Genomic DNA, 14472 nt, shown 5'->3' on the forward strand with positions numbered 1-14472 from the left:
CCATCACGGTGCTCGCGATGGTGGCGCTCACGATCCCTGCTCCCATCACGGTGCTCGCGATGGTGGCGCTCACGATCCCTGCTCCCATCACGGTGCTCGCGATGGTGGCGCTCACGATCCCTGCTCCCTTCACCGCGATCACGGACAATCTCCCTGTCCCGGTACCTCTCTCGATGTTCCCCGCGGCGCCTGTGGCGCTCCCTGTCCTTGTCCTCATCGCGCTCCCTGACTCGGTCTCTGGAACTCGAGGACCTCTCCTGGTGAGGCTGCGCATCCTGCTGGAAAAGAACATGAATTCCTCCGTCAGATATATTCAAAAGAATACAAATCAGGGCCTGCTAGTATGATAAACATAGTACTTACGAATTATAACTACCAAGCCTGCTAGCCACATCACACATCACAAAATAAACAAAAACTGCATGCTCCTGAACTTGGAATCCCATCATCACAACGCAATGCATCTAGAGCATCGAAACTACTTGCAAAACACGCCCGAATTCAGTTTTCAAGGGCGCGGACCAGAACTGAAAACACGATCCGGCACTAATTTGGGGGGCGAAACTAGAATCCGCAACCGAACATGACGCGCGCGGCAATCTATCTAGAAACCCTATGCGCGAAAAATAAACGGACAGATAAAGACAGCCGCGCCGATCGATCGAGCGGGCGAGCGGTTCTCACCTGGGGAGAGCGGGCGTCGCCGCCGCGCTTGGCAGGCGGGGACCTCGCGGCGCCGGACTCGGGGGGCGCGTCGTGCTCCGCCATGGGGTGGGGGTGCGGCGCGTCGGTTCCGGTCGGTGCTGGTGGCGGCGGCGGCGGCGGCTTCGGGTCGGTTCGCGCGTGACGGGCTCTGGTCGATTGGTTGGTTATACTTGGTTCGGCGGGGCGAAGTATATAGAGGGGCGGTGGTGGCTGACGTGCGGGCCCCGGAGTCGGAGTCAGACACGACCAAGGTCGGTTCCGGAGGCGGTACGCTCGTTGATTTTTGATTCAAATTATCGGGGAGAGCGAAATTCTCAGGGTGGAGCGCACGCCTCGCTCTTCCCCATGATTTTTACTATACTACTCCCTCTGTCTAGGTGTATAAGTCATCTTACGAAAACCAAATAATCCCAAAACACTTAGGCACGGTGCATTAACTTCTACCTCGTTTCTTGTTTCTTAACATATCAACCAATAAGAAGCGAGGGGTGTACATGCTTTTAATGACTTGGAACTATTAAATACGACATGCAATGGTTAGTTTATTGCATGTAATACTATTAATTAGCAAATAAACATTAATGTCTCTCGTTTCCCCCTCTTCCTTGGTCACGGTGCACAACCTAAAATAACTTACTCACCTAGACGGAGGGAGTACACGGTTTCACGTCAGGTGGGACTGATAGTGGATGTCTCATCACAGCTCATTTAATCCCAACACATTTTGGTGGGTGATAGTAATAAGTGGGATTCCACTTTTGAAATGTGGCCGCGGCATGAAAGAAACTGGCGTGACGTTCACCTATGCATGTATGATTCGTGTTGTCTGCACCAAGCAAGCTGACAACCAATCCTACATCGAAACTTTGGTGGACGTCCTCTTCTTGCCCGCCGCCCTCGCCACCACATCCACCTCCGCGCCCATCGGTCAACACCCTCTCAAGTGTCAGCAACCACGCCTTTTCAATGGATGTACGGCGCCGGCGGAGGCGTCACGAGCAGAGAAACACGATGGACGGCAACAAGGCGAGACTTAAAAGTGGAGAAGTTAAGGAAGCCGCCAAACGGTGGCGATGGTTTCGTTGCTCGCTGCGCACGCTCTCGCTTGGAAATGCCACGCGTTGAGGCGCACGTTCGTCCAGCCGGGGCTCGCTGGCACCAAGCTTTCCTTGGTTACGATGCCACAATGCCACCAGCGCCAACCGTGCCCGCGGTCACCACACCGTAGGTCACAGTGTCGCCGATGTCGACCGTGCCCGCGCTCACCGCTCCCCAAGTCACGGTACCGCCCATGCCGGTCGTGCCCGCGATCACCGTGCCCTAGGTCACGATGCCACCCATGCTCATCGTTCCTGCAGTCACTTATGTAGTTATGTGGGACTGATGCTTCCGTCGACTTGTGGGTCGGGGTTGCGGCTGGCGGCGACCTGGCCATCCCGTTCGTCCGGAGTAGTGGGGATTGGCCAAACTTAATTGGGACGGCGATGTGAGGCGGAGGAGGCAGAAGCTGCGAGGAAGGGGAGGACGGGAGGGGATGCGGTAGCGGCAGGAGTACGGCTGCGCTGCGGCGCCACCTCTGTTTTTGTGTGTCCCCGAGAGAGAAGGGGCTGGTGGGATCCTAATCCCGGCGCTAGGATCCTAATCCCGGCGCCCATGCTAGACCTAACCCATTTAATATATATTTTTGTTCAATGAGACCCCACTAAAGCAATTTAACTGGGATGAGTTTGGTAGTCCCACTAAATCCCATCTCCACCTGCATCGTGAGTTTCACGGCATCTCGATGGCTTCGCTTACTTGTTCAGACTTCAGACTAGCATCTCGATGACTTTTCGTGGAACGTGTGCAGCTGCTCGTTTGGGATGCATTTGGTAGGTTTCATCGTCTTTGGCTAGGGTATTTACATTTGTAGCTGAGTTGAGCCTAGCTGGGTGAAACACAGGCAAAAAAAAAACAAAATTCATGTTCTACACATAGTTTGCTAGCCTGCCTTCAACCACGGCGCAGTTTGATATTGGGAAACGTTTCCAGACGGCGCGCCGACCGAAACGTTCCGCCGGACGCGCGTGGGCCCTGCGATCGCTATCGATCGTGCGAGTGGCAATGGGAGCACCCTTTAGAAAAAGAAAACAAGGCGACGAGCGCGCGGCTTCCGATCGTTCTTTTTCCCATCTTCTTCTTCCCCACAACATGGATGCCGGGGCACTCGCATCACAGGCACCAGCCCCCGCCTGCACCCACCAGTACACATGTCTCCGACTGCGCTCGCGGCACCCTCTGCCATGCTCGTGCCCCCGATGAGATCCACCGCCGCAAGCCTCCCTCCTCCCCTCTCCCTGTTCCTCCTCACACCTCCATCTCCTTCTCAGGGAGCACGCTACTCTGCTCAATATTTTTGCTGGAAGCGGCTGGATTGGGAGCTGGAAGCAGCATCCTTTTTTGCTGCAACCGGCCATTATCGGAGCTGGAACCACCACTGTTTTGCTGGAACCGGGCAGAACGCGAGCTGGAACTGGCATTTAATTTTGTTGCAGCCGGCTACAGAAAAGCTTCAACCGGCGGCAAAAAAAGCTTCAACCATAGACGATGGAAGCCATGGACGACGCGAAAAGCTGCAACCGGCTCCGTTGTTTACTACAACCGGCTTCATTTTTGATACAAACATATGATGGTAGCGGGGCACTGACGATGACAAGTTTTGTTGTAACCGTAGTTGTTTTTTGGTACTACCGACGAAGTTTTTTGCTACCTCCATCAAGGCAGAGCTACGACCTCGCGACGGCGGCGATGATGATTTGCTGCAACCATAGTCGAATTTTGCTACTACCGGTGAAGTTTTTGCTACATCCATTTTCAAGCGCGAACAGCGAGCACGGAAACAAGATGTTGGTGTGGGGTTCCCGCGAATCCCGGCGACGAGAACTAGCAAGGAGCAGGAGGGGAGGAGCGGTGCTGCGACCTGGAGGGAGGCAGGTAGGAGGAGAGCGCGGCCCCCGCCCCGCCGAGCTGCGCGAGATGCAGGAGGGTGCGTGCGCGAGATGCGGGGAGGAAGACAAGGGTGCTGCAAGAGGAAGAAGGGAGCTGGAACAAACCGTTTTTACCTAGATCTGACGGTCTAACGCAATTGGATCTGACGGTCCGCGCGCGACCGGCCGAATCGTTGGGCCGGCGCGCCTGCGCAGATCAGTCCCCATATTGGAAACGTTTCCAGACGTTTGGTTGGCAACAATTATGTCAACACCCAAAACATGAATTTTGGTTATACACGGCCTATGTAGTGATCTCGCTACCGGTGACCTTACCACACATTACACTGCATATGGCTCGAACATCGATTTCGCCCTGACTAGTAAATAAATGACGGTTTATCCTAACTACTAAAAAAATGCAAAACAAATTAACACTGCATATGGCTCGTTTAGGAAAAGTTCTAATGCCAAGTCAAACTAGGGGGGAGTCCATCGTCATCTTGTTCCTTTGTTGCTGCTTCTTTTTCTTCAGATCCTTGTGTTATCTCTATTTGTCCATGTTGCCTCAGTTCACGCCAATCTTTTACTCTTTCAAGCTTCATTGTCATGTCCCCCTGCATCACGGCCGTAGCCATCAACATCATCAACCAACACATCTTCTTCCTCTACCACAAGCTCGTCACAGCCTCATTCTACGACCCAGTTATGAAGAATGCAACATGCAAGAACAAGTCTAACTTGGGTAAAAAGAGGGTGGAGTGTCTTCTGATATAGGATCTTAAATTTTATTCTTCAGAGCTCCGAATGCCCTCTCAACTATAACTCTTAAGGCTAGAGTGTCTGAGATTGAACAATTCTGCAACAACCCTAGGATGGTTCCTAGAAGGGAACTCGTTGTATCTAGTTTTCACGAAAGATGAAAGAACACCGGGTTGACATGCATACCCAGTATCTCATAGGTACAACTACCATCAGAATATTGATCCCATCCTGGACATATCGTCAGCAAGAATGTTAGCATCATGGGTTAATCCTTCCCAGCCAGCTAAGACATATGTGACCTTTAGATCAAACCAACAACTGGAAGCACATTCTGGCTTGTGTAGTGCTTTTTATCCATGTATGGTGCAGCTTGTGACCTCGACACTCTAACGGTCACATGAGTACCATCCAATACAATCATGTGATGGTATGAGAGCATATTGTTGTGACTATAAAACAATACAAGCATGTCATGGCATGAATTACTAGCACTGCTCACCTTTTTTTTAGAAAGGAGGAGGACCCCCGGCCTCTGCATCTGGACGATGCATGCAGCCACTTTATTAATTATTCACACAAAACCTTACAAAGTCATACAACAGTAAAACTAAAGCCACCGTCTAGGCAACATCTGTCGCTACTCCTATCCAGTTGATGAAGGGATGCTGATAGTCTGGGCCTAATATCAAACAAACCTCGCAGCCAGACCTAACATCTAAGACCTGAGGTCCCAACCAGGGCACCTGCCGGGTATGGGCACCCACTAGTCCGGCGCACTCCTCAACCAGGACGCCTGCCGGGTATTAGGCCGCCGCCGCCACCTGCCCTGCTCACCTTGAAATATGGATACAGGGCTCCTGTGATTCTTAGTAGGAGTTTGCCCAAATGGTGTCTTGGCCATCTCTCCTATGAGCTCTCCAATAGTATACAAGACTGAAATACCTGGAAATGGTCTCACTAGATCTCCTGTATGTATTGTGAGTAACAATGAATCTCTGATTATGAGTCATGACCAACAACATGAAGGAACAAGCAAATTTGATCTTCCACATAGGTGTGTGGATGTTATCTTTTAGCAGCCCCTTGATCCTAAACGTCTCCAAAAACTTGGGAAACTGTGATCTTCGCATTCGAAACATGTTCTCAGTCTCTACATTGTTGTTGTTGTAGGTGTAGTTCAGATTCGCCATCATCGCCCTATCTTGAGTTGACATTGGACCATAACGGATCATAGGCTTATCAGTCGGACGAACCGCTTTCTTTTGGACCAACATGACCCAAGCCTGAATAACAACTATGAGTGTTGCTCTCTGAACAACTAGCTTCATATGTTCGTCATTGCGGACTTAATGGCGAAATTGATGTTGCGGTAAGTACTGGCGAAATTGATGTTGCGCTGGCAAAATTGGCACTGCACCCTACCTAATGACCTCACCTAACAGAGGAGAGGGGGGGGGGGTTGTATGGTACTTACCCCCTTTGGAGCCGACGACCCGCCCATGCCGGAGACGAGGACACCGAGGAAGACGAGCCGGACTCCGAGATGAAGGGGACAAGCGCTTGCCGCTCCTAGAGATTGAAGTCGTCACCGCCACCGCTTCTGCAGATTTGAGTCGTCGCCACTGTCAGTGCCAAAAACGGAAGGCTACATTTCTCCTAGCGTTAGAGGTGAGCGAGTAAATTATTAGGAAGTTGCCAATTTATTTATTTTCCGTGGGTTACATATCATTCGAGTTCAAAGGCACCAGCTGTTTTCTAACGAAATGCAAATATTTCGCTGACCCTCAAAATAAAACAAAATTTCAAAAGAAGTTTCAACAAAAAGTTAAACCTAAACCTTGGTGCAACACGATGGTAACAAGTTGACTATAATATGATATGTATTCGCATCTTAATTCCATAATTTGTTTCAGATTCGTATCTGAATTTGCACAGCACTGAAATTTGCCATTTTATTACTAAAATTTACATGTGCCATTTTATTAGTACTAAAATCTACATGTTCCATATATGTAAAATCAATTAATCATCATTTCTGTAGAGTTCTCCTGTAAAATAATGTACACACAAACACAGTGATTTACATCCACTTTAGCTACACATAGAACACCTGCCCAACATTCAGCAGACTCTCATGGGGAACATTGAAGATGGCGCTGTTCTCCCTGCAGATCTTCCTCAGGAAGGCATAGAGGTAGTCGATGGCGAGCTTCTTCAGCGGCCCCGAGTCCCTGCGAGCCCTGATGACGGTGTTCCCAAGGATGTGCACGACCCCGGCATCCCTGCACGAGTTCAGAAACGCAACCTCGTCGCCCACGGTCTCGAACCCCGGGGTCGCCGTTGTAGCCTGCGCCGACGACATGGCCCCCAGGCGGTTCCGAGAGCGCACCGGCACTATGGAGTCGCGGGAGGCGTAGCTGAGGTCGGCGGCGGACCTGGCGTCGCTGCTAGCCTCGTCGATCAGCTCCTGCTGGTCCAGGGCACTGTACTCATCGGAGTCCGAGTACTCCTCCATCATGCTCTCCAGCCGGATGAAGAGCAGCAGGCTGCTGAATAGCATCTTCTCGAAGTCGTCGTCCTTCCTGTGGATGTCCTTGTAGCCGTACCGCGCCACGCAGCGGAACATGTGGAAGTTCTTGGGGCCAATCCGCTTCACCAGGAACCGCTCGTCCAGCGGCACTGTGTACACTGGCAGGTACTTGACGCAGACGAACACCAGGGTGGAGTGGATCGCCGGGAGGTTGGTGATGAAGTGTGAGAAGATGTGGGGGACCCCGCTTGCCAGCTCCGTGTACACCAGACCTATCCCGGGCACCCGGACCAGGCCGAGGCTCGGGCCGAGGCCCAGGATCCACGCCATGGACACCTTGCTGTGCATCTCGAACTCGTAGCGCTTGAGCGTGCCATAATGCCACACGTACATGACGAGGAGGATGGCCGCGGCAAACACGAGAGGAACCCAGCCGCCCTGGTCAATCTTCTTCATGACGGCAGTCAAGTACGGGATCTCGACGACCAGTGACAGCGCCGTGAAGAGGACAACCAAGGCCCAATGGCTGCGCCATACCAGCAGCATTATGGGGACCATGAGAAATGTTGTCACAAGCATGACCATTATCACAGCTGTGCCTGTTTTTGCAGCATGCAACACTCATGTTAGCAACAGAGCAGAAACACACATCGCAACCGCGGAAATTTTAGAAAAATACAAGTATTTCATTTACCATAAGCATTTGCAATCTGGGACTGATTCTTGAATCCAGCGGTGACGGCAATACAGAGAATCATGAGGATCCAATTAATATCAGGACTGTATATCTGGCCAAGATACTTCTTCGATGTATGGATGATCTTCACCCTGGGGAAGCATCCCACCGCAAGCGCTTGCTTGATAATTGAGTACGTCGCGGAAATGGTTGCCTGGCTAGAAACTATTGCAGCAGCTGTTGCAACGACAAACGCTGGCCAAAGTATACGCTCTGCGCCAAATAATCGTGTGTCACTATGTATTCTAACGAATACGACAATCACTTAATCGGGGAATTCCCTATGTCAGAATTTTACCTGGAAGAGAAAAATAGAAGGAGTGGGAGACTTTGTCTTTGTGCGTGGCTATATAGGCAGCTTGACCAGTATATTGCAAAAGAAGACACGGGAACACAACCGTAGTGAAAGCAATCTGCGTTTCGAAATGATAAAGGATGTTAGCAAGCAAGCTGACTGATTAAAGTACTCATGTGAAAGTTATATTGGTAGATCTACTACCGCTAATAAAATAAAACTGAGTGCATTCCTCTTAAAATGCAGATTAAAATATGCATAGCGAAGAACAATCACAGCCAACATATGGTACCTGAATAGCTTGTACGGGAAAATATGAAAGGTCAGCAAACAGTGCTTCTGTCCCTGAACCATGAGCCAAACAGTCAGGTCAGGTTATTGCCAGGTTAAAAGGACAAGCCACCATATGAAATAAGGTAAGAATTCCAGACCTGTTATGCTGAGCATAATTCCTCCCAGGGAAGCCCAGCTAGTCTTCCCTCGCTTAAAATAACGATATACATAAACAGGATTGAATGCCTTGAGAACCGACCTATCATATGTATAAATGTTTACAGCCCCCAGGACTCCAATAAGTATGAACCAAACAAATACTATTGGTGCAAAAAGCCAGCTGACTTTGTCTGTGCCATAGTGCTGCATACTGAACAGTCCAATCAGTATCACCACGGAGACTATTACAACCACATCTGTCATGGGAAAATTATAAAATGAGTCAGTTAATCATAGGTCTAACCCGGTATTATTTGTATAACAGCATTAACTGTTCCCATGCACGCTACCACTACAAAGTTCCTACGATAAAAGGCAATGCTTCAAATCACAGTTAGAATGTTAAGCTTATCATTCCACAGACAAAAGAATATGGTGAATTATTTAAAGTTGGAATCAACAGTTCTGGTTAAATTAACATCAATTGCAAATTTTGACATCCTCCTCTGAGATGCACATGGCAAAGCTAATAAAAGCAGAAAACTGTAGTAATATAATTTCAAATTGCACATGTACCATTTCTCATTCTGGGCTCTTCAACCTTTATTCCACCAGTTGCAGAAAGAACTGCAAATTGCACAGCAGTTGTTAATATCAAGTCACTTGGGTTATTGGGTAAAACTTAACAGTAGAATTATGAATTACAAGCATCACAAAGAAGGTATGTAGAACAGCTAAAATTGATAGAAATCAGTACAGCAACACTCGTCAGTTGTGGACAAAACTAATATGGAGTAGTTGGTAATCTCAGATGCTCCACCTAAGATTGGAAAGGTGCACTCTACAGGCAGCTATGTACAGGGATCGTTGTCTGTACAGGTTTATCATTCCCTAGCTTGTTATTTTTATACTAGTATGGTAGTTAAGGACTTACCCGCAAAAAAAAAAGGTAGTTAAGGACTTAAGAGATTGGGATCAAGTAAGTTATGAAAGATAAGATTAGTTTCTTGAGTTAGGGGCAAGCCCTCTTACATAAGGGTTGCCACATCCTCTGGTTGAAATAAGCAGAGAATAAACCAATATTCGCAAAATCTTTCTCCTTTCCGCCCCTGAGTGCAGCTGCCTTTGCAGCTCTTGGGGCCACGGTGACTTCGAGCAAGCCCTAGAGCCATTATCGCCAGGTCGTGTACTGGATACATGACATCTTATATAATAGTTTATGCAATTGCTTCACATCTCATTGCAAACCAATTGGTGTAATATGCTTCAAATGAATATCTGGCATGCATTTTTTGCCAAATATTTCTGGTTTCTGGTAACATAATATGATTCTTAGTAGGCCAAAGATAGGATCATGTCAGGCTGAAAGCTCCCCGTTCTCCTAACAATATCATTTTTGAGAAATCTGATATAAAGTAAAGATGATAAAACATGCATGCACTCACCTGATATGGCAGGAGTGAGAATTCCATCTCCAACAGCCATGCAAGTACCAAAAAGTACAAGAATAAGAATGACATTCTTTCTGAATTGGTGCCCCTCTAACCATCTTTTGATCTTTGCAGCAAGAGACTTCTCATGATATGTCTGACGGCTGTATGTTGTTAGGTCTTCATCGGTTTTATGTTGATTGGGAATAATGCTTATCTTTGCATGCCGGCAAAGCAATGAATAAAGAGCAAAAGTTCCACCTGAAATTGCAGAAAAGCTATTAGAAGATTCAGAGAAACACAAGGGGGGCTGAGCAGTAAACTCATAAGCATCCCTATTTTAGGCAGGGTGTCTGTGCAACGCAATGGTATCTTATACTAACATATGTGACTTACTGTCTATGGCACACTAAATTTTGTGTCCCTAGTTGAGGCAGCCGCACAGACAAAACTTGTGGCAACTAAGCAGAAGGACACGGGTCCATCTTAGAGTGATGGTTTTATTGTCTATTATCAGCCTTTTCCAATGATATAGGGTTACTTAAATACAAAACAACTTATTTTTTACACGGGGAGGATAATTAGTTTTATTTTTCTCAAAGTGTTAAAAAAATCTCTTTATAGTGGACAGTAGAAAGTTTAGAGCCAAACCAATAAAAGGCCTACATAACTGTACTGTTGCATGGGCCTCAGGAAGCTCTTGACCAGAATTTCTTTTGTATGGCCATACACATTGGCTTTTCATTTTAGGTGATCTTCAGATGGTCATAGAACATGTTGTATGTATTACTGCATTATCTCGAACAAATAAGACAGACCACTACGAACAGTTTAATCTTTCCATAACTGAGGCACAAATTCTTACCTTGGCCGTTATCGCTTGCCTTCAAGACGATAAAGACATATTTAACGAGTGGAATGAGAGTAAGCGAGTAGATAATAAGCGAGAGTGCCCCGATAATTTGCTCTGTGTCTTCTATCTTCTCAGGAAAGATATTGTAGAAAACATAAAGAGGCGATGTGCCTAAATCTCCAAACACCACACCAAGGCTTTGGAAAGCTAGTTGTAGCATCAAAACTGTTGGGTAGGTCTGCACATACAAGAGGGGGGAAACAGGGCAAAAACAAAATTACTTAGCATATTGTGGCTGTTCATTTTTTGTCAGAAGTTCAGAGTAAAGACACCAAATAACTCTGCATCTTAGGCAACATCTCGAATCCGTGCATATAGATAACTATTAGGGAGAACACACTACTGAAAAGAATGTGCTACAAAACACAAAATTGTGATGCTCAATGCTAATGCCATTACGTTCTTAACACAGCACACTAGTTCTGTATCCTATTGGCTAAGAGCCTAAGATTCAGATATAGAAAACTGACAAATACTTGGATGATAGCAGCAATCACCTTTTCTCTGTACATATTCCTCAGTCTCCCGGCCTCTGCGTCCATGGGCTGATCAAGGCTCTTCTCCAGCTCCCACATCGCCCCCTTGCCGGTGTCCTCATTCGTCGAAACGGTCTCCATGAGGTTCAGACTTCAGACCAGTCACTCAGCAGCAGAAGTATGCCACAAACTGCAGGCATCAAGAAAGTCAAGAACTAGCTCAGTATAACTGTATTTGTCTTTCCCTCTTACATACAAACTCCAATAAAACACGTAGTGGTTGCTGAACAGAGATCATGACAACCAACTACAGCATATCTCATTTTGATTACGAATCTAAACGAGAACGTGTGGTTCCAAGAGGCCCAGAAACAGTCAAAGGTGACCACAAACATCCAGATGCTCAATCAGATTAGTTCTCCAGATTTGAATCCGAGCACAGGACTCCAGCTGCATACATACATACATAGATACAGGAGAGCAGAGGCGGGGCGAAGAGTAAAGGCTCAGAGGCAGTCAAAAGCAACCAGAAAGGTCCAGATGTTCAAATCTGTTCACGAGAAAGATTCGGGGGGGCCGGGACGGGGAGCACCTGCCGCAGGGGACCAGCGACACCTCGTCAACCATGCGTCGCAATGAGCTCGGCCGGTTCCGGCGAGGACGAAGATACGCCGCCGCCGCTGTCGCCGGTGAGGAGCTCGGCCGGTTGCGCCGGAGATGGGCGCCGCCAGGTGTGGGGAGGGCCGGGGAGAAAAATCGGAATTTTGCTTCTTGCGGCGCAGTCTTTCTTTTTCTGTCAGAATTTTCGGATGTGGAGCAGAGAGGAGTGGAGATGATTTGGAAATTGTCGCTACACGGCTTGCCCTCAATTATTTGAGGAGCATAAATGGGAGGCATTGATTGGCTTATTGTTATTGCGCTGTCGATTTATTTTTTATTTTTCTATTTTTTCGAGGAATCGGCAGGAGCACTGTCAGAATCATGCACAATGTCAACGTCAGCCTATGAGTGTTTGTTAATCCACCCAAACCTCAGCATAAAAGTCAAAACCGAATTCTTTTTGTGCGATGTCGGTGTCGTCGGTGTCAGCGAGCATGGGAGTTTTGTTATCCTTGGGAGGTTGTCTCGGGTTGCAGATGATGACGGTTTACCTCGGCATGTTATGATAACATTTTAACTTGTCTATGGCTACTTAGATTGTTGGTTAAGTGATGATGGCACTTTCCCCGCAAAAAAAAAGAGGTGATGGTACGTCATTCGCTTGTTCGTCATGTAAGACAAGACAGCATGCGTTCAGAATAGGATCCCGATGCTAGCGGACATGGCTGTCAGCATCGTGATCCAAATAATTAAACCACCTCCTTCGAAAACGACTTGCCACGAAATGAATCATGCCATGCCACCACATACAACATACAAGAGAAACCTAATCAGAATTGTTTTCGGTGGCAAGAAGACAACAACAGGAACCTAATGACAACTTATTTTCTTTCTGCATTTGAAATAATCCATATGGCAGTTCTCTAAGTTTTCTAAGTTTCTTTTGAGAAGTTCTCTAAGTTTTTTTTTTTTGAGGCAGAGATTCCACATGGCAGTTTCCTCGAAAAAGACATGCCCACGAGATTAAACAGGGGACTTATGCCAACGTTTGGCCCAACCATGAACCATCCGCCTGGCCCATGAACGGCCCACCAAACTAGAATATGTGGATTGAGCTCTTATGTGCCGCTTTAGGGCAGTTGCGATTCAAGATTAATATAAATGGGTTTTTTAAATTTGGCATATTTTTTCATCCACAATTCATATTTTATATGAAAGTTTGTTTATTAGTAAAAAATATTTTCTGTTGTTCCTATACGTGATAAATGTTCATCCACAAACAAAAATTCTGCATATTTCAGAATAAAATTTTAATGTGTTGTCTAATTGTTATTCCTATACGTGATACAAAGTGTACTATGACTTCGGAAAAATGTTCATGATCTGAAAATGAAAATATGCATGTATTCCAAAAAGAATGTTCATGCATAATACGAAATATTATTCATGTTCATGAATAAAATATGTTTGTATATAAAAAACTCATATATATCAAAATAAAAAAATTATGTGTTGAAAAGAACATGTATCTGTGAAAAACATAGAATTATGACAAATTAATTTAAATATAAGTAAAAATATTCATGCATCTGCTATAAAATTAAGGAAACGAGAACAACAAGAAAATGAAAAATAAAAAGGAAAAAATTAAAATGAAAAAACCCAAAAAAAAACAGAAAATGGAAGGCAACAAAAAAGAGAAAGGCCATGTGACTAATACTTGATTTTAATCTATGATTTTTTTTCCAATAAACAACCATGAAGATGTTTCTTTTTGCCTTTTTAGGTCTACGGGCCCAAATGTGACGAATACTATGCACGTATTGCTAAGAAAATTTCGTCAGGAGATATGGTCTACCTTTCTCCTCAAAGAAGAAAGGAAAATGGCTCACCGGAACCCTCTTGACTGTATTGTATGAAGCGCGCACACACACACTTTGCCACATCATCAAGGATGAAAGGATGAGATTGTTGTGAGTACTGTTCATAGCAAATCACTACTTGGTCCTCTTGTAGGAAGTACTCCCTCCATAATGGCACGTCTTACATTATGAGACAGAGTAAGTGTTGTTTATAGTGCTCGTAGCATCCAATCCGGGTCATTGGTTTTCAATCCGACAAATGAAATCGAGCAAAGGTAACAAGTCAGAGAATCCATAGAGTGTATGAAGGGCGTGGGAGCGATAACTTTGACAATGTGAAAAGGAAAATCAATCCTCTATAACACTATGCTTTCTAGTTTTAATGAGTCCACATTCAACTGAGGTCTTCAATTGAAATTGGGTCACCCCCATTTTGACTGGGTCAACAATTTCTCAAACACCAGTGTAGAACCGGGCAATAGCACCGGTTCGTAAGGCCCTTTAGTGTCGGTTCCATAACCGGCACTAAAGTGTGGTCACTAAAGCCCCCCCCCCTTTAGCACCGGTTCTGGGAAACCACGTGGCACGAGCCAGCTCCGGGAGCCTGGAGCCCTTTAGTACCGGTTGGTAACACCAACCGGTACTATAAGGTTTGGGGGTTTTTAGTTTTATGATTTCTTTTTCATTTAATTTTGTGTTTCCATTTTAATTCTTTTTCGTTTGCTGGTATTTTACGATACTATACATTATAAACGTTATGCA

General features: G+C 46.3%; 2 protein-coding genes across 2 annotated transcripts in view; both read right to left on the reverse strand.

Annotated features, from left to right (window-relative positions):
- LOC119311622 (splicing factor U2af large subunit A-like) overlaps positions 1-809 on the reverse strand; it is a 4575-nt gene extending 3766 nt beyond the window's left edge. The window contains exons 1-2 of the mRNA XM_037587277.1: positions 685-809; positions 8-278 (exon numbers count right to left, since the gene is read on the reverse strand). Coding sequence (XP_037443174.1) covers positions 8-278; positions 685-768 — 355 coding nt within the window. The 5' untranslated portion in view covers positions 769-809. The remainder of the gene's footprint in view (positions 1-7; positions 279-684) is intronic.
- A 5561-nt stretch (positions 810-6370) lies between these two features.
- Positions 6371-12083, reverse strand: LOC119311623 (potassium transporter 18). Its single transcript, XM_037587278.1, has 10 exons — positions 11841-12083; positions 11270-11438; positions 10725-10950; positions 9875-10120; positions 9006-9056; positions 8429-8686; positions 8290-8342; positions 8001-8115; positions 7661-7915; positions 6371-7565 (listed from the first exon to the last, which is right to left on the reverse strand). Exons 2-10 carry the CDS (start codon positions 11387-11389, stop codon positions 6532-6534), a joined length of 2358 nt encoding a protein of 785 aa, XP_037443175.1. The 5' UTR covers positions 11390-11438; positions 11841-12083; the 3' UTR covers positions 6371-6531.
- Between the last annotated feature and the right edge of the window lie 2389 nt (positions 12084-14472).

This window comes from Triticum dicoccoides, chromosome 5B (assembly GCF_002162155.2).
Source record: "Triticum dicoccoides isolate Atlit2015 ecotype Zavitan chromosome 5B, WEW_v2.0, whole genome shotgun sequence".
Taxonomy (NCBI): Eukaryota; Viridiplantae; Streptophyta; class Magnoliopsida; order Poales; family Poaceae; genus Triticum; species Triticum dicoccoides.

Excerpts from the sequence above, each read along its gene's own strand:
- LOC119311623 (XM_037587278.1), bottom strand. The coding sequence starts at position 11,389 with ATGGAGACCGTTTCGACGAATGAGGACACCGGCAAGGGGGCGATGTGG. Across the intron at positions 10,951-11,269 it reads GGAATATGTACAGAGAAAAG|ACCTACCCAACAGTTTTGAT; the intron begins GTGATTGCTGCT and ends TTGTATGTGCAG. Across the intron at positions 10,121-10,724 it reads GGCAAGCGATAACGGCCAAG|GTGGAACTTTTGCTCTTTAT; the intron begins GTAAGAATTTGT and ends CTGCAATTTCAG.